The 26443-nt window shown below is 37.2% G+C and overlaps 1 protein-coding gene across 1 annotated transcript in view; it reads left to right on the forward strand.

Annotated features, from left to right (window-relative positions):
• BANK1 (B cell scaffold protein with ankyrin repeats 1) overlaps nt 1-26443 on the forward strand; it is a 1951135-nt gene that overhangs the window by 235425 nt on the left and 1689267 nt on the right. Inside the window, exon 5 of the mRNA XM_044063440.1 lies at nt 23296-23416. Coding sequence (XP_043919375.1) covers nt 23296-23416 — 121 coding nt within the window. The remainder of the gene's footprint in view (nt 1-23295; nt 23417-26443) is intronic.

Below are 26443 nucleotides of genomic sequence, written 5' to 3' on the forward strand. Positions count from 1 at the left end.
TGCATAATTTGGAAGCTGACACTGAGATGCACAACTTCTATGCTGATATGTAGCCTCTGTCTGTTACAGGTGATGTGATATTATGCTTTGTTTATCAATTATGAGAAATATTATATTGATCATATTTTTGTGAATATCTCCATAAAGGAGCATCACTCAGTAATGGTTACGGTATCATTTTAAAGCAGCTGACATTCATACAAACAAATTAAATACAAATTGTATGGGTCTACATGGTACATTGGCCAATATATTGTGCTTTGCTTTTCCATAAAGATAAAAAATACGCACAATATCAGCATTCATTGCCAAATATTTAATAATGACTTTGATATGTGCTATCAACATTTGCACTGCTTGAAAGGTCAGTGTCTGCTGAACAACATTCGTATTTACATTTTTAGTCTAGCTCTTATAGTTAAAGAGTTATGAACATTTGTTTTCTGTATGGTATTAGAAATGGATTTCTGAAAATGAGCTCAGGCTGCACTGTTGTTCCTATGGTGGAATTAAGCAGGCAGATTTTTCTGAATGAGTTAATGAGTTAAGGAAGTGTTTGCCAAGGGAATTCTGAATCTGATGAAGTTCACATTACAGCAGTAAATGAAAGCACTTATTCTTTATTAAAAATGTGAGTAGTTCCTGGTGCCTACAGGTGTGTTTGTTTTACCAGTTTTTGTAGGTGAATTTTACAGCTGTAGAATATAGAATAAGCAGACATTACTGAATTCATAAAATCAGCATTCTAAAACTAATTCAAAATATATGGGTATTAAATGACCCCTAGAAACTGGCTAGCATGAAATAATCTTGCAACCAGTGAGGGAGCACACTGTAAAGTCTTGGCTGCAGATGATAGATACTCAGACTAGGATTTTTCCTGTGTCCATGGGATGGGTAAATTTGGCCAGGACATTGGGATAATCTTCCAGCTCTCCCATTGTGAAAGTTGATTTGAATAGTGTGAAAATTAGAGACCACTTTGCAGTGGAAACTATATTAACTGCTGAGGAGACTTTGCTGGTTGGCGAGGCTGAAGGAGATGGATTTGGTGATGTCAGATGAATCATTTTTTGAAGAAACTGGGCACTTTTAATTGCTCTGATACAGCATCTTGTGGGACATATGATTCAGAAGACTGAAGGAGACATACCAGGGAACAAAGAGTCAATTCAGCTTTATAATAAACTACTCTAGATATTGATGTGATCCTGTACTGAGAAAAGATCCATTGAGTGATCTGATATCAGAAATAGAATGATCCCAGGTGACAATCCAGGAAGTGATGTATGCAGAAGTTGCACCTACCTGAAGTAATATTGTTTTGTCATTGCCAAGAAGAAATAACCCCAAACCTAGAATCCCAATGCCAAGAAGAAATCTCTTAAGGTTCCACTCTAAACTGAGTGAAATATTAGACATATGAGCTTTTTAGAGTGTTTTGTATCTATTATGTGTTAGGACATGTTGGTTACATGCTGTGATACATACTGACAATGATGCTGTTTTCTGATCTAAACCACAAACAGATTTTGCTGTAACAGTCTTTCTTATAACTAGAAGAAAGAGAGTATTTCAGCAATTTCACATTAATATATTATCAAACGCTGATGTTATAAGGAATTGTTTTACTCTGCGTTCCATTTTGGACTTGGTTCTTAATCCACTGGAGGTCTGGGGAGAGGATGGTTTGCTCTAATAGACTTTATATTTGAAAAATGGTCAGTGCAATATAAGCTGAACATCATTTTTGTAAAAAACTACAAAGGAATTGTGTATTATACTAGCAACACTAAAGTGCATATTTTTTGTGAGTAATTACAGTATGTCTAAATGAATTGCATGAAGAGATGAGGAATTTGGTGATTATAGGTATACTAAAGAGTATTGTCAGGTATAGAGAGCTTTGCTTCTTACAAATGATGAAAATGTTAATAATTCTGAATGTTAATAAAACTACTAAAACAGTACAAATTTGTATTCAGATGAATAATAAGGATGTCTTGTCTGATTGGAAAGTTCTGTGGAGGAGGATATAAAAATGGGAGAAGGGGATTTTGAAATTCCCTATAAAGCTTCCAAAGAAAATGAAGGGTTTTGGAAATGTCATAATTAATAAGTGATCCAAGGATCTCCCAAACTTAGAAGGAGAACATGCGGATGATGAAGGAAACACTGTTGGGAAAGGTGGAGAAAGGTAAAATTACAAGAAAAAAGAGGATACCTTAATGAAAGGGAACAATATCTTAAAATAAATAAGAGAGCAAGCTAATCTCTTAAATGTAATGAGAGATGATCTAAATATTGATTTTTTTTCACTAGGTGAGAAAACATGACACTGATTTGGTGTGACTTCACAATGTTATATTTATGGGAGTTTTAGAAAAAAAAAAGACTGAAACTTAAATGGATTAAGGAGTTATGGTGTTCCTTTGCATCACAGACTTATCTAGAAGTATTTATTATCACTGCATTAAGGTAGAAGATGATTTGATAAGTGAACTAGGGAGGGTAGTAAGTTGCTTACAGTTGATAGAATGTGTTCATTTGGATCTAATGAATATTTATGTACCAGTAAAAAAGAGTTGGGAAATAATTTAAAATATATAACATTATTTTCTGATTGCATACTCATTATGTTGGAAGGTGACTAAAATGCAATTTGATTGGAGGAATAAAGAAGAAGATGAAAAACTGAGAATTTAAAAAAAACATCTACAAGAATGCATTTGACTTAGTAAAAATAATTAATTTATGTATAGCAGAGGGAACATGTGTAGTATTGTTGATTACTATATACCAAATAATGTTTGAGAAGTACAAGATAGATATTTTAGATGGATACTGTTTCAGATCAAAGGGCACGGCTTTAGAGTTAAAATATTAGATTATAAGGGAAATCATAGCTTAATTTTCTTTAGGATGGATGAAACATTGGTATTTGAGGGGGAATTGTGTACAGTTGTTTTGAGACACAATGAAAAGACCATGATGATGGAGTTTTAACAGATGTGGTCAGAGTACTGGGAATGTCCAAAGAACAAGTAGTTGAAGGTTTTTTTACCAGAATATTATTATAAAAAGAACAACTGAGATTACATAGTGAGATATTAGTGGATTTACATAGTGACTTAGAAGGTCATGATAATACAATGATTCAGAAAAAGCATATGCTGTGTAACATGAATGCAAATAGTATATAGGTTTGTTTAGATATCAGAGATATTTGTTAAAAGGGAAAAAGGAGTTTAAGATTACTAAAGCAGAATGAGAGTTGTACAATGATATACGCGTGCGCTCGTATACACACACACACACACACACACACACACACACACACACACACACACACACACACACACACACACACACACCACACAAAGGCACAGGGGAAATTAGTGAAAAATTAGTGAAAAGTCATAAAAGTAAAGGAAACAGGAAATATTAATATCTTCAATTGTTAGAAATGAAAATCACCTTGTAGGAAGTTAAAGAAGTTTTGGAAAGGATGATGTTGGATGGGGTACCTGGCATAGATGGTACTCCTTATAACCTTTAAAAGTGAGGATTTACAGTTGAACTTCTTGGCATGTGATTACAATGAATGATTTGAGAGGTATTTTAATTGATCAGTTTTTGTGAGGAGTAATACATTTTATCTGGAAGAAGGATAGTAGGAAATGATTAAATAATTAGACACTTGACAGATCTAAGCTATGATTATAAATTTTAACTAAGATTCTACCGTTAAGTATAAAGGCTGTTTTACCAGAAATTGAATGAAATAATGTATATCCAAAGGAAAAAATAGAAATTTGTAAATTCTTATTAGAGGAATGTATGATGCAAGTCTTGAACATCTGCGGGCTTGTATAATTTCTTACAATGTAGGCAAGGCTATTTATAAAATTGCTTATGATTTAGTAATGAGTGTAGTTAAACAGTATGGATCTGTTAATAAATTTGTCAGAATTGTCTAATGTGTGCAGTAAATGTTGGGTGAGACCTGTTGTCAATGGAGAACTAGTGAAAGAGATACTGATGTTGGAAGGAGTTCTTCAGGGATGCTCAATAAATCTCATATAATCTGGGGAACCAATGAATGCCACTATGAAACAAATAAATGAATAAATGGGGATATTTGGATGTTGTTTAGGAGGTAAGGAGAAAAATGTTCATTACTATCATAGTTATGCAGGTGATTAAGTATACTTTGTAAAGGATAATAATAAGGTAATACAGGGAATATATCGGGTGAAAGGATTCTTAGGTGAAGTATGGCTTTAATTTAATGTGCAGAAATTCAAGAAATTTGTAAATAAGGACAGACTAGGAAGAGAAGTGTTCTTGGGAGACGTAGATAATTTGGATTCATTTTGGAGATAGAGAAGTGGTAAGGAAGAAGCTGAAAAGATTATGGAATGAATTAAAGGAGACCATTAATTACTGTAGGGTGTTTAAATTGTAATGTGCAAAAATTGCACTTCATGAAGAATATTTTATTATTTTATTAAGGAAGTTATATTTCTATGGAAGAGTTTATTTACTTTGTTTTAGGATCTTTTTTCCCACCTGTATAGGGATGCAGATGGAACCCAATTAAAACAGAGATTTGGTATGTATCAAAAAAAAAAGAGTGAGACATTCAGTTTGGTTAATCTAATAGCTTTTTGTTTTTCTTTTTTTTTCTATTGGTAGTTGAGTATGGCTACCTTATTAGTTTTCTTATGCATTTAGTTGACACTACTTCCATTATATCAGCAAGAATGGATGCAGCTACACATTTTCATTGATTATATTATGATGTTTTATGGTAAGAGGTAGATAAAACAGTAAACAGAAAGATGGCCAGAGTTCAGGATGGTACAACCATTATCAGCAAAATATGGTTATGGAAGAAGGCTATGGAGAATATTAAGGACAAAAAGAGTATGGCATAATGATGTCATGGAAACTTTTTTTTATTTCACCTTGAGCATATTTCACTAAGATTCACAGAATTTCTCTCCACTTATGCTAACTACTGTAGGTGGGTATGCACAGGCATCGAGTTAACAAAGGCACCTCCTAAAGCATAGATATGCACACATATTCACTCATCCACAGACAAGTCTGCACTACTCTTTTTCACTCACAGAAACTGACATACTTTCATGCTTGCTACATGCAAAAGTACAGACTTGACATCCCCTACATAACCCCCCATAGTGCAATCACATAAGCACACATACATGCACACACACACACACCTGCACATACACACACACACACACACACACACACACACACACACACACACACACACACACACACACACACAAACACACATGCAAAAACATACACATATACACACAGACACATGTTCATGCAAACATACACACATAAATTCAAAGACATGCACACACAAGTGACATATTTACAAGTGCTTGCTGGTTGAGTGCCATAAGTGGGAGAATTTAACATCATAGTGAATTTCACCACAATGTATTCCATTATGTGAGTTAAGAGTGTGCTCTTCTGGGGTTTTTAACCTTTTCTTCACCGTGGTGTTACCATGGAGTTGGTATATATAACTTTTGGAGTAGGGTTGTCAGTTTTTAGCTCATGTTTTCAATATTTAATTTTCAATAAATGGAGAGCTGAAAAAAAGATCTCAAACCCATACAGACATACAACCCCCCCCACACACACACATAGTGACACACCCTCACACCCCTTGCTCCACTGCACTGACCTGCACTGAGACCACTTCCATGACAGTGAATGAGTTAATGCTGTCTTTTGCTGGAGTTCATTTTTTTCTTTCTTGAGTGAAATTTTATTTGGCTGAGAGAGCTGCAGAAATTTGGCTGAAAGAACACAAGAAAAATTAGCACTAGATGCTCCCCAGATGTTGCATTAGCATACATTTTTCCTAGAAAGACTACTTTCCATGCTGAGATCCCACCAGGGGAAAAGCTCAGTGATAATGTAGAATCAGAAAGGCTTATCACATTGCAAAACCTTTTCAAGATAGGGCTTCAGCACCATAGCAAGATTTTCAGAATTCCTCCAAGTTATCTTTAGATATGCAAAAGTCTTTAAAAAACAATTCATGTAAGTATATTTGTACTGGCTTTAGTAGACTTACTGTTGCAAATGGGACATGGGACTGAAAATGTAGCTAACTCAAAGTTAAAAAAGAAAAAAGTTCTTGTTAAAGTTGAGGACAAAAAGAAAGAAAAGAAGAAAAAAACACTCTGAAACTGTAGTAAATAGTTGCTACTAATGTAACAAGCAGCTTACTGCAGTTAAAGTATCATAAAGGTTCACACATGAAATGTGTCAGCAGGAACTGCAAATATACAATCAGCACTGATTTTCAAATGCTGGTACTGCACTTGTGAACAATTGTCATCTGCTGATCATGCCTCCAAAGACCTTGCACCCAGGGCATCTGCCCCCTCACCCACCCTAGCTATACATCTGCATTGGCATTGCCATTAAAGGTGGATACACCATAAACCTTTAAAAGGCAGGCAGTGTTCTTTTCTTTTTTTTTTTGGAGATGAAAATTTATAACACGCTTTCCGAAATATATCAGATTAAAGAACAAAATGTATTCACTTGAAGTTACTGAGCATGCAAACTATTACATATTAGTATTACAAAAACATATTGGATACACAGTCACTTGATTATTAAATATATATGAAGTATTTGTCAGGGTACATTAAAATATGCTAGGTAACAGAATGGAAAACAAGAGTCAGATTGTGATGATATTAAAAAGTACAAACTCTGTGTAGGTATGGGTGACTTCAAACACTGTCTGATTACATGAATTGCCTGCTCAGAGCCACACAAGAGGAAAATGGAGGTGTAAGGAATCAAATTCTATACTCACCTACAGGAAACGGCTCATTAATAGCACCTTCTGTGCTAACTACTTTAATTAATAACAAATCTGCTCTTTCTTCTAGTGAGATCCATGGAGCCTTTTACATTGACCTATGTTTGCCACCAGCTCACACGGATGGGACCTCAGAAAATTGTCTCATCCAAAGGATGACACCTCAGGAGTGCAGTACCTCACTTAGACTGCACTGAGGTGTCAGCACTGGAATAATAAACTCAAGCACCTGATGTGGCAGTAGAATGAAAAGTCATTTGATCTTACAGGCACTGAGAGTGTCTCTTTGTAGCCTTCTGAGTCACTGACACCATACCAAAGTAGGTAAAGGCATGACACTGCACCATTGTAGGTAAAGGCATGACACTGCATTAAAGTAAGTAAAGGCATGCCACTGCACTAAAGTAGGTAAAGGCATGAGACCACACTATTGTAGGTAAAGGCACGACACTGCACTAAAGTAAGTAAAGGCAAGTCACTGCACCAAAGTAGGTAAAGGCATGACACCGCACTATTGTAGGTAAAGGCACGGCACTGCACTAAAGAAAGTAAATGCATGTCACTGCACCAAAGTAGGTAAAGGCATGACACTGCACCATTGTAGGTAAAGGTATGACACTGCACTAAAGTAAATAAAAGCATGTCACTGCACCAAAGTAGGTAAAGGCATATCACTGCACCAAAGTAGGTAAAGGCATGTCACTGCACCAAAGTAGGTAAAGACATGTCACTGCACCACAGTAGGTAAAGGCATGTCATTGCACCACAGTAGGTAAAGGCATGTCACTGCACCAAAGCAGGTAAAGGCATGACACTGCACCATTGTAGGTAAAGGTATGACACTGCACTAAAGTAAATAAAAGCATGTCACTGCACCAAAGTAGGTAAAGGCATGTCACGGCACCAAAGTAGGTAAAGACATGTCACTGCACAAAAGTAGGTAAAGGCATGTCATTGCACCAAAGTAGGTAAAGGCATGTCACTGCACCAAAGTAGGTAAAGGCATGTCATTGCACCACAGTAGGTAAAGGCACTCGCATAGAATAATATTATTTGTATTCTAAAGCCTCAGGCAAAATGTATCAAAGGAAAATTGTGGAATCAGGTAAAGAGAATTGAGGTAAAATCCAGAATGATAAGACACTGATCAGTTTAATAAACAGGTTTTAATCAAATGTAACCAAATGCTCTGTTCAGACAAATGATATTTCCTGAAAGTCATAGTTGGTTTAAGAAATTAGTTTTCTTTGCAGGGTCAAAGACTCTTGCACCCACTAGCCATACAGGAGACTTTGTCAGTACACCACCACATCAGGAAGGGAGCTATTCCCCAAAGCATTCATCTGGAGTCTCGTTTGTAGGATTTACATAGATCTCTCTTTTCCTGGAGTGTACCATGATCATTCAAATTACTTCAAGGATTGATGGTGTCAAAAAGAATCTGGCTGTTAGGAAATAACCGTGGTGTCTTAGGACAGAAGTATCAGATTAAATGTCTGTAATGACCAGCAAAATCCCTGTATTTTTTTAAAAATGAGATCCATTTATATTCAACACACTTAAAATGAAATTTAAGATTTGGTGGATGAACAAAGTATTCATTCATCAACAGCAGCAAGAGTGAAACTAAGGTAATAGCCTGGTCAACAGAGGTGGGGAAACAACTTTCAGAAAGACTTGTTGTTGCTTGCAGGTTGGGCAAACAGTGCCATAAAAGATTTGCTATGGCAATACACTATGGTAGGGAGAGGAAATTCCATATTTTATCCATTGTGGGTGCATTTGTAGGTTCCTAAGATACAACACGATTAACCAAACTACAATACCTCCGCCATGTATAAATATGCATTACTGAAAATGCTGTTATAATGTATTATATTCAAACAGCATTTCAAAATATGTTTTTTAAATCACATGATTGTATATAATGTGAACACATTTATTCTTCTGTCACTCTTCCACAATGTATGACAGCTGGAGCACCTTCCTATTGTAGAGCAAGTAAGCATGATTTTTAACATGGTAATGTATTGCAGTCCTTTGTCTTAATGGCACTTGTGCCAACATTAGCTTGTCTTTTGAAGTTATGCAGCAATACAAAGTTAGTGCCCTGGAAAGGGGTGCACTCATTTACGAAAGGGGCGCACTCATTTACTAAAGGGGCGCACTCATTTACTGAGAATAAGCGGTTCTGTTATGCTGAATGGAGATCAGCATCATGTTTCACTTGTTTTTGCCCCCTGCTTGGACTACAGGGCAGTTCAGTGGACGTAAAAGATTTCCAGTGAAATATGTAACACGCTCACAGATATTCACTTGGTGTGTTGTGCTGCTAAGGAAATAGCTTCAACATGGTCAGAGTAGAGACAGGATTTGCTAGCGTTTATCACAACCATAACAGATCTTACAAGATGCATGCCAGGGTGTTGTGGTGAAGCCTAGCTAAATGCAGATGGTGGTCTTCCTCATTATACCTGTAGGTTGAGCTGTAGTATTATTAGTGTAAGATTATGTTGTACACAAATAATACATTTTGTTTTAAATGTGCTCCTTGGGTGTCTCTGTCTAGGTTTGTGGCCACATCTGCTTTCTGAAGTGGTCTCTTTACAGTAGCCATGGCTAATATTATTTTTTTCTCTAAAGACTTTTTTGAGGCCATGTTGTCAAATATTGAGTTACGACACAGCTAAAAATGCTAGGGTGGAAACATCAGCTGTACCACACCTCTGAGAGAAGACCTCATTTAAATCTGACAGTTCATACATGTTCCTACTTAAAAAACAACTGGCTTTTAGCAAATAATTATACTGAATCCCTCAGTAATATGACTTTGCTGTAATGGCACTCCTACCTGCTCTTATAAGCAGGGCTCTGTTTGTTAATGAACCACTAATATCAGTGATTACAGAAACATGTTGTTGTAGACCACCGCTCCCTATCCCCAAGCCACTGTTACTCAGGGTTTCTTCACTGAACAGCTCATGAGCCCAATTACTTCTTGCTCACTACTTCTTTTTAGTAACAGTTATGTTCCACATTATTGTGTGACAGAAGATTTAATGTTTGCCAGTTTGAAACTACAAATATCAGTCATGAATAAGAGTAACTTACAGTGCAGTGCTTTTCTCCTGGGGCTCATATCTTAATGCTTACTGATAGAAAACATGTAGCTGCTATAATGTACGATTAACAGACTAAATTATTTGAGCCCAAGCACCTAGTGCGACAGTAGAATGCAAAGTTATTTGATCTTATTATTTTTTGAGTTGTAAATTTGCATTTAATATTAGACAGTTTGCCCAGGAATCCCTTGCTGTTCTAACTATGCCTACATATTACAACCAAGTAATGACATCAGTGGCACCTAGCAGATCTATCACCTGCTATTGAAACCTTATGCACCTTCCCAATAGAAAATACAGTTTCCAACATTCTGATTTATGCAACAATGCAATTATAGTTTTCCTCACTTAATAGCCACAATATTATTTATGTAGTATCCCAACTGCATATGGTGGTGAGGCTTATATTATTTTACCTAAAGTATACTAAAACTACAATATATTCTTATCAGTGCGTTACCTTTTAAAATCTGAATACAGAAGGGACAGTCTTTTGCAGATCACTTACCTACACCAAGACTGATTAAAAACAATAAAATAAACTGACTGCTTGTCATACATCTAATGCACAAAGGTCATGTGGAATTTGTCAGGTTATGCGTTCATACTGATTAATCTTCTGGAAACATGAAAATGCATTTCAGATTATTTATTTTTTTACATTATTTTTAAGAAACATAAACAACTCTAAGCATAGTTCTGCAGTTATATATGGATTCAGTTAACAAATCGTCAACCAGTGTGGTGACTACTTGAAATTCAAAGCAGGGCATTTTTCCACTGTTTATGTTTAGCTGCCTGGCAGTTCCTTTTCTTTGTGGTATTTTACAGCTGTCAGAGCTTCACACTATTCAGATGTTGATGTAAATAACAACCTCAGTGCAAGCATCGTGCAACCATTAATTTGATATGGGAGGGGAACAAATGTCAATATGAAAACAGTGGAGCAGCAGAAATAAATATGCATGAGACATTTGCATTATGGTTAAACAATAGTTATCTCAATTAAATACATAACTTATGTGCCAACATCTTTAAAAACATCTTAGCTTTTTTCAAAAAAGGTAAACACATTCAGAATAAAACCATCTGTGATTTTCTAATTAGTAGTCAATGACATTTTCACTAAAATAGCTTTTACGTTAATAAGCCTTTAGAAAAAAATATTTATAAAAGAATCTTAGTGAATGAGTATGCAGAATAGAAGCCAAAGAAAAGTAAGCATGATCTACTCAAAGCCTTTACTTGTGATTTGAAATGATGATGTTGTAACAGCCCTGATATAAAGTTGCTCATAGCCTTGCTGACTTGTATTTCCCTGACAGTACTATGACTTTACTTTCATGACTGCAGTTCTAGAGAACACATTTCAAAGAATACAGCAATGGATATTTGTAGCAGTGACATTAGTACTGTAATAAGGAGCAGGTTAGATCTGCTGTACCTAGTGTGTCCAAGGAAGTCTGCACTGTTTTAATGCACATATCCACAAAGAAAAATACATTGTTTTTGTTTGTTTGTCTGTTTTGAAACATGCAATATCATATAATAAATGACACTGGATAGAAACAGCTGAATGCCATACAGAAATAGGGAGGCCATAGACTAAGTTATTTCTTTGTAACTTGGGCAGACCTATTTGGAGTCAAAACCGTAGATGATAACCAAGTGACAAATTACTTTTTAGTTGAAATAAGGCAGCTAGCATTGAAACTTGGAAGGAGCTTTTCCCAAAAGTGCAACAGCATCAGAGTTGGTTTTAAGCAGAAGGAAGTTTAACTGTTTGCATTGACAGTGTAGGTGTACTTAGCTATCCATAGAATAGCCAACTAGACGTTTACATTTTGTTTATATGTTTTTTTTACTGAAACTGTTACTCAGCTATCTGGAAGCAGACCACCTGTACTAGATATACGTGCACTAATTACAGAATCTTTCTTAACCACAGAGTAGGACATAGTACAACAGATGTCATAGAACTGCTACCCAAAGTGTGATGGGTACACAGTGTTATGATCCTGTATTTTCAGTAACAGAACATTGACTATATATGAGGAATACATTGCAAATGTCCATTTGTTTACATAGAAAATGAAATCTGATTAGGTATCATCCATAATCATAAGGCTAGTTCCTACAAACTTCTCTAATTTGAACAACTGAGCACTGTTGCACTTACTTGGCGGGGTTGTATTTCGGAAAATCCATGTGACTTTAGTACAGGGTACTTCCTGCTGATTTAATACACAGACTAGATTACCATCCATCCACAGAAGTCTGTATTTAGGTAAGAGGCAGTGCCAACGTATGCCCATATGACCACACAGCTGTCTCTTGCACTGTAAACAATTATAGTTTCCTTTGCAGGTTGAATCTGTGCCCCTAGCTGAGGGGAAATAAATGAATTGCTCTTCCTTCTTTCGGCTTTTCCTGGTTAGGGGTCGCCACAGCGGAACTCTGATCTGCTAATGATTGGGCATCGAGCTGGCACCTTGGCACCGTACAAATCTACTGCCAACCTTCAACGAAGGTACACTCATTCACACATGTCTTTCGAATGCCACTCGACTGCGGGGAGCACATGCAGACTCCACACAGAAGGCGCTCCAGCCGAGAATCGAACGGGAGAACCTCTTGCTGTGAGGCGACAACACTACCACTGCACTACCACGGCATATAGGGGAAATAAATGAATACGTAAGTTAATTTGTTGTATTCTTGGGCAACTTTTAAATAGGTAACAAATGTCAATAAATAAATAAAATAAAAGGCAGAGAGCTGAAAAGGAAGGAAAAGTCTAATTTGTGTGATTCTGTCTCATGTTTAATATTATTTGTATATTCTGTTAATCAATACCAGTGGAAAAGTGACAAATTCAGAACTATTTTAGGAACAACAGATCTGCTGACAGGGGATGTTGTGACTACCAATGTGAAAGAGAGAGTGTCAAGATGAATCTGTACAGAAGCAATAGCATAGGTTGTATTCTCCCCTTCAGTTTTCAAACTGCCCCTGTCCATGTTAAAAATGATAGTATAATATTCAATAAATGTACTAGCATCCATTCTTCCTATTATGTAAGCTCACAGATATAGTTTAATATAGTTCATGACACAAACAAAGTTTTTGCATCACTTTTTTCCATTTATCTGCGAAAGAACCAAACCCCCCCCCCCATAATGTGTTAATACATTTTAGGAGTTAGGTGCAGGTGCAGTTTTAACACCTTAGATAAGGAAGTAAGGTTTTGCAAATGTACTCAAGTTAAACAGTCAAGAAGAAAATATAATCCAGCCGCAACCCACTGTCATCTAACTCAAAATGAGAACAACCCATTCAGGCTCCTCTTCTAGTAATCGTCTAGTTTTAGACAAAGACCTAATATGAAGGTGTAAATCAGATGAAATGTCCTCCGAATATATGAAACATCTCAATGAAATACTCCTGAAAAATGTTATTGGTATCAAAAAGTCATTCTGATATGAAGGTATCGAATCAAGATCTACTAGAGTGAATAACTTCTCGGACAAAATCCAAGCTTATCTTTTTTACTGCTATGAATAAAATGTTGAATCAGGTTCTTTCCTAATTTCCTAAGGATTAGAATAAATGTTTGTAGTGATAGATACTTTTCTGTATCTTGTCCTTTATGAAAGAGACAATGGATACAAAGTCAGAAAATAGGTAATGGTGAATCCTAATATTTCCAATTAAGAAAAAATTATTACTATTTAAAAACTGGCATCTATGTGACAAGTTTATCAAGTGCCTCCTCTGAAATATAAAATCCAGGCAGTACCATAAGGGGGAAACACACATGTTTGCAAGCACATATATGAGTGTGTGTGTGTGTGTGTGTGTGTGTGTGTGTGTGTGTGTGTGTGTGTGTGTGTGTGTGTGTGTGTGTGTGTCAGTATTATCAGTTAAACAGGTGATCGAGCCAATCATTTATGTTAAAATCAAATCTATTTTATAAATTCAGCTGAAAAAAAATTCTCATTCTTTCATAACTTTCCATCAAGTCTCCATTACTGCCATAACGCAGTTCCGATGTACAAAACAGTGATTTCAGGAAGTTAATAGGTTTCCCAGGATAATAGTCCAACAGTGCTTCCAGCTTAGAGGCAGTAGCACACAAGAACACTTCAAAAGCAGTTCTTTCTAGTTTCTTTATGTTAGAGCTAACATCAAGCTTCTTTCTCTAGACCATAATACTCCTCCAGCCTCTTCAAGATTAGCATTGCCTGGCAGAAAGTAAATCAATTGCCGGAAACAGAAGACTGTAAATAAATTATAATCTTATTGAAAGATACATTTAAGATAACAAATTGTTTCAAGTATAGACATCCCATGTAGTCAGTTTTGCAATGTTTGCTTTTGGAACTGTTTCTCCACTTATGCCCTGACTATGTAAATATTTCTTTGATATACATACTGTATATATGTTTATGTTTCTGAAAATCAATAAAAATGTATTCAGTAAAAAAAAAGGATGCTAAAAAAGTGTGGAATTTAACTCAGATAAACCACTTACACTGCTAAAGCTTTCTCCATGAAACCAGAATGTTTCTTCTGATTTCTGCTGTTAGACTTCACCACTCAGATGCCTTAAATAACTTTTCCCTTAGGAAACATAACCCCAGTTATATTTAGTTACCATGTCACTATATATATATATATATATATATATATATATATATATATATATATATATATATATAAGGCCATGTCAAACCCAGTGCTGTTGGACATGCTAACAAAGAAATCCCAATCCCTCAGAGCTACACACTCCAGGAATCTAAATCTGGTCATCACAATGAAGAAAACATGCTGGAGGGATAGGTTCCTGACGCAGAGACTCCCCATACTTTTGAATAGACTGCCCATACATGTCAAGCTGAGCACCTCTTTAGCACTCTTCAAAAGGAGCCTTGACAATTGGATGGGAGATAGGAAATTCACCCCGGGGATCACATCAGTCACCCTGCTAGAGAGGGGAACAGGGAAGTAAATATTCTGGGGAGAAATAGCCAGGGAATTGTTATGGCTAGGCTTGTATAGGCCCTAGATCCGATAGCCTAGTACCAACCTATGAACCTATGAACCTATACTCTCTGCTGAAGTTTTAGAATCAGGAAATAACCTAGGAAGTAGTTTTATTTTCTTTCTTTGTGTCTACACTTGGTCTTATTAACATTTAGAGTTGCATTTTGCAGTGTCTGTTCTGTTTATACATTTTATTTACTGTTTCTACTTCCTATTTTGAAAAATCTGTAGGCCTGAAGTTTTTCCTCTTCTACCTGTCCAGTTCCTGTTGTGCTTTTTAAAGCTGGTTGCTTTCATGTCGCCCTCTCCATCTCATGTATTGATTCTACTAGCCACTGAAACACCAAACTGGAAAGACCGTTTCATATAACCATGCTCAGTATTCAGAATGTCACCCTCTTCTTTCAATATTACTTTTGAAATATGTAACATCTGGGACTTGACTACCAATCACTGGTGAGCCTGGAAACTGCTTTTTGGGAATCAACTTGGGATTAGTTCTATTTTGCATCTTGTGAGAGAAGGAGCAGAAGGATATTACATTATTTCTGAAGACTGCTGTTGTATTTTCAAATTATTTATTGCATTCTTCTTCATTTCATTAATATAAAGTGTATTTGCTTTTCCTTGGCCTAGCTAGTGTATTTTGAATTTCCTTTACAGTGTGTGTTCCTGATTGCTGGCTTGTACTCCTTAGAAACTGCCCTGTAAATTATTGTTGTAGATAGTTGTTTGATTTGTTTCTGGTACATTTTTAATTTTGGCTAACTAAAGTGTATGTTTTACTTAATGAAGACTGGGACTGCATTTCTAGTGGTAGTAGAAAGGTAGCTTGGTCTGCCTGTGTTTGGAAACATAAAGAGAGGTTTTTCTTTGAGCAGAGGACTTTTAAGTTGGTTTAGTCGCTTTTTTTTTGAGCCTATAAATTGTGCTGTTCATAGCAGAGTGCCATTTTGCAGTGCTTTATATAGACACAGGCACTTAGAAACTTAATTTTCCCTCTAAAACTTTCCCTATAACTTTAACTAGTATGCAGTTGTACAAAAAGCAACTTGTTTGCATGCTGAGGAGCACTGCCATACTAATTCAATCATACACAGCTTAAGTGTAGTTTCTAATCTCATCGTGCCTAAGTCAGCCTGATGGAAACCCCTGCTGTGCTACCCCTTTGTAATTTACCTTAAAACACCTGATACCATAGATGGGCACTTCTTCAGTTTCTCCACTGACAGCTTGGTACATATTGGAATCGTGAATCAATGTAGGACTTAGCTCATATTCACTGACAACCAACTGCTCCTTAGAGAAATGCATACAGAATTTGAGAGATGCACTTGCATAACGTCACTCGAGGCAAGAATCTCACACAAAAGCATTCAAAATAACAATCAGTTGTCAGTAAAATAAACATTGCACCCACTTCTCTTAGTACTGACCCAGCACATAGGCCAACATATGCTGATGCACTTAAAAGCAACCTTCCTAGGCCAAAGACCTCCTAAACAAAACAAATCCTCAGCAACCCCAAATCACTCCACCAAAACAACACCCTTTAGAGCCTCAGTTATAAAGTTGGTTAGGCAAGCCAACACATTATCAAATATTTTAGTCATAGAAGACTCCATTGTGAGACATACAGATGTCTTGCTCACCAAGTTGAATAAAGAGAAAATCACGGTGACTTGTCTGTCAGGGATCAGGATCAGCAAATCACCTGAAAACTCAAGTCAGTAGACCACAAGTACCAGTAAGAGTCCTAGTACTTGCGGGTTTACATGTGAGTTCGTATATGTGGACTATATAAAGAGAGACATTATGGAGCACTTGGACTATCTGCCCCAGGCTGGTATGAGCCTAGAATTGTGCAGCATTCTGCCATCACCAAGGATGATGCCATAATATGAACAAAAGATGAGCAACTTCAATAACTGGCTTAGTTCCTGGTGCCACTCCTAGTGGGTACAATGTTTTTCAGCATGGGAGGATACGGCCAAGTGACCACATTGCATTGTCAAACATGTTTTGCACCCGGCCCCTCCAGAATTTTAAATATTGGCTAAAATATCATCCGCCCCCATAGTGCCTTTTTCATGTAATGCCAAACAGACAAACCTTCTGACATAGCAAAACCAACCAAAGGGAAACTAAAGTCTTACTTATCAATGTGACAGTGTAAACAAGAAACTCCATTCCCCCAGGCTCTTCTTATCCTGGGGAATGTGAACATCTGCGCAGTTACTGAGACATGGTTTAAAGCTGAGAAGAGCACACCAGCAGTGCAATGCTGCAATGCCTTAAACACATTTAGGCTGCCTATTACCCAGGCAGGGACCAAAGGTGGAGGTGTCTCAAGCTATATCAACAACAAACTCACCTCGGGACTAGTCAAATAGGATAACATGCTTGAGCTTCTCCATGTTCAGATTTACATAAGCAAAGTCCCATATCATATCCTTACAAGATATTGATCACCCTCTATGACCCAAGAAACCCATAGTTTAGACTTGGATTTACTGAAGGCACCCACCACTCAACCCAATACCCTATTCATGGGCAACTTCAAATTACCCCATTATAAACTGATGTACTTACATGACCCCAAACGTACGGGCTCAGAGATTCCTGGACTTTGTAAACACAAATGCCTTGAATGAGATAATCCATATTTGATCTAGTACTCACAAACATTGGAGAATGCTGACCCCCCCCCCCCATATTAGAGTGTCCTCCTGATAAGGCCAGGCCACAGAGCCTTATCCTTCATAATAAAAATCAGTTTTGCAAACCCATCAAAACCCTTAACATTTAGAAACCATTCTAAGGCAAGCTTCTTTCTACTAAGTGATAATCTAGCAAACTTTCAAGCCCCTCCCCCCAAACCCCAAGAACACAGCTGCCTGTGTGGAATTGTTCACAGAAACCCTGCACTATCATGTCAATAAATGCACAGCGACAGCTGTGCTCACCAGAAGTAAGCCCAGAACTATCTGACAAGATAAGCCACCCTGGTGGAATCCAAACATAAAAAAATCATAGCCGAGATTTGGAAGTGCTATGTCCAGCACAATAAAACACTCTCATCAATCTAAGCAAACAACTAAGAGGACAATTTATGTCTACTAAAACCAAATTTGAGGCAAATATAGCTCCCCAGACAAATGACACCCACAAAGCTTTCTTTAGCAATGCCCAGTACCTCAAAGGCAAAACACAGCAGTGTGAAGAACTGATTGTAAAAGGAACCACCGACATGGAGTTGGAAGACATAGCAAATCTGCTGACCGACAAATTCAGCTCCAGTTGTACCACTCTCTCTCACCTGACCCCCCACCCCCAGGAAATTATTTATTTATTTATTTATTTAATTAGTCGACATTTGTTAACCAGGTTAGTCCATCTGAGTTTATGCCCTTTTTCAGCGGAGACCCGAGGTGAAAATCTCCAAAGTGAAGGATTATACAAAAAAAAAATAGATTTAAAGGACAAGTAATACAAGTAAAACATTTGTGGTACAGAAGTAAAAATATATAAGTTTACAAAACAAATTATATAAAAAGAAAAAAGGAAAAACACCAATATAATTTGCCCACTAAGGAGCCAGTCCTAATTGTGCTCTCTAAGTCCAAAAAAACTGCATCAGTGGACCATGATAATAGCCCAGAATGCCACCTACATAGCTTGAAAAATGACCAATTAGGACTGCTGGAGTCACTGTTTAACCTTACCCTCCAGACAGACTTTCACACAATTTGTGAACTACAACAGTCATCCCTCTATACAAGTGTTGTCATCAGCAGACCTCAGGAACTACAAATTCATAAGTCTGACTAGTCTCATATGCAAAGCCACGGAAATAATTAATAAGAAAATGATTTATAAGGACATAAAAAAACCTTCAAACACTGAATCAAACCCAGTTTGGTTTTATCAAAAGTTCATCATACCTAATCAACCTGGTGGACTTCTGTGTGAGCTTTAGCAAGGCAACTGATGAAGTCAAAATAGTGCATTCTTCCTAGCTTGACCTAGCTAAGACATTTGATTCAATACCCCACCCAGGAATTGTAATGAAACTCATAGATACAGGCATAAACTCCTAGGTTACCAGCTGGATAACCAGATGGCTCTAAGATAGGACTCAGGAAGTTAGGCTAGGAGAGACTACCTCCACAAAGAAGCCAGTCACTAGTAGGGCCCCTTAGGACTCTGTGCTGTGTCTGTTCCTTTTGGCATCTACTTTTCAGAAGTCAAGGCCAATGTCATGTGCCTCTGTCTGACCAATTTTGCAGATTATTGCAAACTAGCAGCAGTCATAGAATCCCCAAAAGACATAACCAACCTTCAAGACAAATGACTGGTCCCACAGCCATGGCTTGAATCTCAGTGCCATTTGTGTACATATGTAGATAATAACCTGACTTTTCACCATCATGTATAGTAAGGAAATTATTCTATGTTGTTCAACTTCTAAGCATGATTATAGTATCTAGGTCCAAGGAAGTCATTGTTCCAGCCTATCCTTGAGTATAACGCCTCCCCTTTGGTATGTACCTGACCAGGCACATGCAACAATTGAAATGCCCACAGAGGTCATGCCAAAATAATACAGGGCATAAACAGCATGTCTTTTGCAAATCACTTAAAAGCTTTATCTCTATATGCTGTTTCCTACAGAGTGTTGACAGGCTATCTGTGCCTGGTGTACATTGCATACTTGGATCCCACTCTGATGAACTTTTTATGCTATATAAGGATTTAAGCTTTGCTTACAGCATAAACAGGACATATGGTAGGGACAGGTATGTGTCACAGAGAATTCCCCTTCTTTGGAACAGATTTCCCATCCATGTGAAACAGAGCTCTTCCCTAACCCTATTCGAGAGGAACCTGGACCAGTGGATGGGAAATTGGAAATATACACTGAGTTTAGAAGCTGTGTGTCTAATGGACAGAGGCAGCATGTAAATCTTGGCCTACCTTACACATACCCATTACAATAATCTCTGTTGTTTATAAACTTGTGGAATACATTTTGGAAGCTTGGTTAGACTTTCAAAGGCCAATACATAAACTTGTGAGATGCATTTTGGGGGGCTTGGCCAGGGTTATAAATACCCCAGTGGTTATTAGAATAGTATACCTTCAAACCTTTGAAGTGCTATGAGGCTGGCAAATGAGGGAAGACAAGCTGGCTGTCCTTAGTCCAAAACTGGCAAGTGGGCTGTCCTTGATTTTAATTGCAAGACAAACACAAGAACCAAGTCCCAGCCACTGATAAAGGTAACTGCCAGATAAACACTGAAAATCCAAAGCATAAAAATTGGCAGGAACACCACAGCTTCACACAGTAAAAGTATTTATTTGTAAAAATGGACCAGATAAACACTTTCATGTTGTAAAACCAACGCTTCTTCAGATCATAAAAACACAAATCACAGCTCAGTTTAAAAACAGTTACATGTTCAATCAGCTATGTTAATTCATCACTTCATTAAACCAATCTCTTCCCTTTTAATACAGGTTTTAAAGAGACACAAGCATTAATATCAGGATGTTTATCAGCCTGTAGCCTCAAGATCCATTTAAGTTCTACTGTTTCAGTATAGTTAGTAAGATCACCCCCCTGGTGCCCCACATGCATTTTTTGTAGTACTCTAAAAACAAACTCATGTCCAACATTTTCTTTAATATGTTTAGCTAGTGCATTGTTCATATTGCAAGTCCTAATCTCATAAGAATGACTAAAAATCTTTTAATCTCTTGTTGGTCTTACCAGCATAGAATACTGTGCAGGACTTGCATGTGGCTCAGTAAATCACATTTGCTGTATTACAATCTGCATAGAATCTGGGAATAAAAATATATTTCATCCGTGGATGTTTAAACACTTGTTCCTGTGAAATATATGTACAGACTCTGCAATGCCTGCAGCTGTATGTACCAAGTCTGGCAGATAGCAAGTTACTTGACCTAGTATTACAATTCCCTGTGCACAGTTGTCTTTTCAAGTTTAAACAATTTTTATACATAAAAGAGGGATTGTTCCCAACTATTTCAGCTGTCTTGTTGTCACTTGTAAGTATTCCCCAGTTTTTTCATATAATATTACATACAGAGCCTGCATCATTTGTGCACTTCAAACCAAATCTGAGTTTACTGACAAAGCTCCTATCCTTATGGGCACTAGAAGCATGTCTAGAGAAGTTTGGGGCAGCAGTGTTTTTTCTATCCTTGATCACCCTCTCCTTATGCTGTATCAGAAGGTCCTTCTTACAGTCTCTTTTCAAAAAATGTTGACTCAATGCATCAATGTTGTTGTTGTTGTATCTTTCGGCTTTTCCCGGTTAGGGGTTGCCACAGCAGAACTCCGGTCCGCTAATGATTGGCAGTAGATTTTTACATACCGAGTTGCCAGCTCTGACGCACAACCTTCAACGAAGGTACGCCCATTCACACATGTCTCCACACAGAAGACGCTTTAGCTGAGAATCGAACAAGACACCATCTTACTGTGAGGCGACAACGCTACGGCAGCAACACCACCGCAGTGGCTAACTCAATGCATCAATGTTTTCATGAAATGCTTCATCTTGTGTGCATAGCCTAGAGGCTTTCATGTATTGGCCTCTTACTACATTAGGATATATATGCCTGGAGTGCATACTATCAAAGGACAAGTAACTATTTGTCCAACATCCCTTTTGGAATAAATTGGTATCTGTTTGACCCATTTGGTTAAACATTAATCGTACATCCAAAAATCTCTCTCTTTCTGTGACATGGACATAGTAAACCTCAAGAAAAAAAGTGGTATGGTTAATGTAATGAAGAAAACCAGACGATTCTTCTTGGTCCCCTCCCCACAAGATAAAAACATTGTCCACAAAACAATGGACAAATCTAATGCGTGGTCTGTATATATTGTTATTGTCAAACACAAATTGTTCCTCACATGAGTTCATTACTGCATAAGGATAGGAGCTTTGTCTGTAAACTCAGATTTGGTCTGAAATACACAAATGATGTAGGCTCTGTTTGTAATATTATACAAAAAACTGGGGAATACTCACAAGTGACAACAAGACAGCTGAAATAATTGGGAACAATCCCTCTTTTATGTATAACAATTGTTTAAACTTGAAAAGACAACTGTGCACAGGGAATTGTAATACTTGGTCAAGTAACTTGCTATCTGCCAGACTTGGTATATACAGTTGCAGGCATTGCAGAACCTGTACATATATTTCATAGGAACAAGTGTTTAAACATCCACGGATGAAATATATTTTTAGTCCCACATTCTATACAGATTGTAGTACAGCAAATGTGATTTACTGAGCCACATGCAAGGCCTGCACAGGATTCTATGTTGGTAAGACCAACAAGAGATTAAAATATAGAATTTTTAGTCATTCTTATGAGATTAGGACTTGTCATATGAACAATGCACTAACTAAACATATTAAAGAAAATGTTGGACTTGAGTTTGTTTTTAGAGTACTACAAATAGTGTATGTGGGTCACCGGGGGGGGGGGGGTGATCTCACTAACTATACTGAAATAGTAGAACTTAAATGGATCTTGAGGCTAAAGGCTGATAAACATCCTGATATTAATGCTTGTGTCTTTTTAAAACCTGTATTGAAAGGGAGGAAATTGGTTTAATGAAGTGATGAATTAACATAGCTAATTGAACATCTAACTGTTTTTAAACTGAGCTGTGATTTTGTGTTTTTATGATTTGAAGAAGCGTTGGTTTTACAACGTGAAAGCGCTTATCTGGTCCGTTTTTACATATAAATATTTTTACTGTGTGAAGCTGTAGTGTTCCTGCCAATTTTTATGCTTTGTTTTTAATTGCACAGATTTGATGGTAATCATCCATTTTAGGAAACAGATGGTATTTCCAGTATATATGTTACACTGCAGTTGGCCCTATATACAAGTAGTTATGTCTTACAGTTTTGTAGTGTTTTGCTCTTTTCACTCTTGCTGAATAGTTGATTGATCAAGACATAAGTAGAGCATGTTTGCAATTCTTTTTCACATTTTTCCAACATGTGTTTAAGCTTTACCACAATGGCCTATTTTCTCTGTCTCCTGAATGACATTACTATAATGAAAACCAACAGTAAAAACGAACCAAGGAGTAGAAGTCATTATTACTGCATGCAATTAAATCTTAAAATAATCACTATTGTGACATGCGTTTTTTTTCCTCTTTTTCCCAATCAGGCGCTCCAAATCTCTTCCAAGGAAAAGCTTGATGAACTGCTCACATTTTCATTGAAAAGCAAAATGGAACCAGGTGGCTACGACTTTTCTGAGAATGACAAGTCAGACTATCGAAGAGATAGTAAGTTCACAGCTCTCATTTTGCTAGTGTTATTTTCCAGATTAGGAACCTGAATTTGAATTGATGTTAGCAGCCTGATTTATATTAACATTTGTAATTTATAGATATTATTGGTTTTCAACAGAGATAATTGTATGATTATGTTTGTTTGAAGCACATAAATTAACATATTACTGATTTTTTGTTTTATGCTTGTGAGACTATGAACAAAAAGTGTATAAATAAAGCCAAAACTGTTACTTTGATCTTAGAATCCTTGAACTTTTTTGTATTCAGTGATCCACTGTGGCAACCCCTTGCCGGGAAAAGCCAAAAGAAGAAGTATTTTTGACCTTCTAAGGAAAATATCTTGCAGATACTTTCACCATTACTTTTATTTACCTCCCCTGTTAGCAATGATTAAATGACTGGGTGAACGAATTTATTCTTTTAAAAATTCATATTATTTATTTAAAAGTATTTTAAGCAGTGTTAATGATTAAGTCGACTTAGATGACTGCAGATTTCACAGCTTGTGTGCAACAAACTAAGATTGATCTTTATGATGTTAGAAGTAAAAACAGTGAACATTTAAATTCATTCATGTGTCAATCTGATATTTTGCATACTACATGTATAACAGTACATCAGAGGTACATAAATTAGTCGATAAATGCATATATATCAATCAATACAGCTTGATAATGCACTCATTATCAACATGGCCAAAAATGAATATCATTAATGGCTAGATGATTCAAAGATTCATAAGTGTCTATTAGACTAATGACCACTAGGGCCTTTATAAGCCTATCTGTGCAACGCAAACATGTCCCACAAATTTGATTTATATAGAGGAGATTTACTGACTGCTTCTGTCAATCAGTGGCATAGGTGCTACACCAGGGGTGAATTTCTGATTATCCATCCATTGGTCCAAGATATCTTAAATAGGGTAGGGAGGACCTCTGATTCACATGGATGCCAAGCCTGTTCCAGAGAACAGGAATTCTCTGAAAAACATATCTGTATTTACAGCATGTCCTATTTGTGTCTTAAGCAAAATGTAGGTCTTTTAATCTAGTGATCCTTGTATGCCACCATCTTAGAAATCTGTATGATCCTGACTAAAGAGACAGGTCTCTGAGGCAATCATTGCAGGACATTGTGTTTACTCCACGCATTCTTTTTGTAAGGAACCTTGGTGGATGTTCCATTTGCACGTGTCTGGTCGGGTACATACCGAAGGGGGCATTATACTTTATGATTGGTCTGATGAGGGCTGACTAGAGTGGTATGATGACTTCTCTGATTGGCCCAACACACCATGCCCTTGCTAATAAGTTGAGCAACATAGAAAGATTTCCTTACTACCTTGGGCAAATGTTGACCAAAGGCTAGGATACTATCAAAATGAGTTCTCAGATCTCTGACTAGTAAATCAACATTTAGGGGTGTTTTATTGATGATGTAGTTTCCTGGCATGGCCAACTTCCTAAAAGATACTATAACATATTTCTTGGTATTCAGTTTTAAGCCATGGCTTTTCACCAAGCGTTTGCCTGTGTTAAACCTTCCTGAAAGGTGTTCACCTCTGGGGGGGATTCCATGACTGCTCCTGGTTTGCAATCATCTGCAAACTTAGTTATCCAGAGGCCTTTGACATTGGCTTTGACATCTGAAAAGTAGGTGTCAAAAAGGATAGGGCCTAGCACAGAGCCTTGGGTAACTCCACTGGTGACTGGCCTTTTTGTGAAGATGGCCTCACTGATTCTAACCTCCTGGGTTAGCTAGCTATCCAACGTGTTATAAAATAAAGGGGTTATTCCTAGTTCCATAAGTTGGTTGACAGTACCTGAGTGGGGTGTTGTATCCAATGTTTTAGCCTGATCTAGGTAGGCAGTATGCACCATTTTCCTCTCATCTATTGCTTTAGTGACCCTTTCAAACAAGTTCATCAGATTCAGTAAGAACTTCCTTTTACAAAGCCAGACTGGGATGGATCCAGTGTCTGGAGGTCTTACATGTCCTTTTTGATAATTTCCATGGCTTTGCATATAAGCCTAGTTAGACTAATGGGTTTGTAGTTTTCAGGATCTGTTGACAGTCCCCCTTATGAAGGGGGATGACCATTGCAGTCCTCCATTCTTGTGGCACAAACCCTATTTTAAGAATGTAGTTAAATAATAACTCCAAGAGTCTAGATAAGTTATATTTTTAGACTGTTCTGCTGGCATTCTGGGATGTTATCGGAGCCCATTAAAGCAGTTTTCTTGGCTTTAGCTAGAGCAGCCAGTACATGCTCCCTAGTTATAGTTGGTGAGGGTATGTTTCCTTAAAGGTATTTTTGGGGGATGGTGGGGTGTGAGGCAGGGTGAAGTTGGAACTGAATTTGTCTACTAACAGGTTTGCTATACTGCCAGGCTCAGTGAATGTGTTACCAATTCAGCACATTGCTGTGTACTATCCTTGAGGTTTCTGACATAGCTGAAGAAGGTTATATGGTTATCTTTCACCTGGCAGGTTATCTTAACCACAAACTTGGTGTTCTTTACCTTATTAGCCCTCTTAGTTCCTTGGTTAGTTTGAAGAAAGAGCTTTTATCTTTATGGGAATCAATCTTCCTGATTTTTGCAGTATTTTTTATCCTTTTGTGGTTTATCCTGTTTAATTTTGGATGCCACCAGGGCAGTTATTTCTGCAGCTAGTTCTGGGCTTATTTTTGGTAGGTACAGCAGCCTGCATGCAGCCATTGACATGGCTGTACAAAATCTCTTTTAGCAATTCAGCATAAGCTGCTGTGTTCTTGGGGTTTGGAGGGGATTGAATTTTGACAAACCATCATTTAGTAAAAGGTAGTTTGACCTGGAATAGTTCCTAACTGTTACTGGTTTTATGGGATTAAAGAGCTGATTTTGATTTTGAAGGAGACACCTTTATGGTCGGACCTTACCAGGGAGGATGAGACATGTGGAGGGTACAGAATTCTCCCATATTTGTGAGCACACAAGTCCCAGTATGTTGGTGTCTCTAGTGGGCATATTCACT

This window comes from Protopterus annectens, chromosome 2.part1 (assembly GCF_019279795.1).
Source record: "Protopterus annectens isolate FY-2018-M chromosome 2.part1, PAN1.0, whole genome shotgun sequence".
Taxonomy (NCBI): Eukaryota; Metazoa; Chordata; order Ceratodontiformes; family Protopteridae; genus Protopterus; species Protopterus annectens.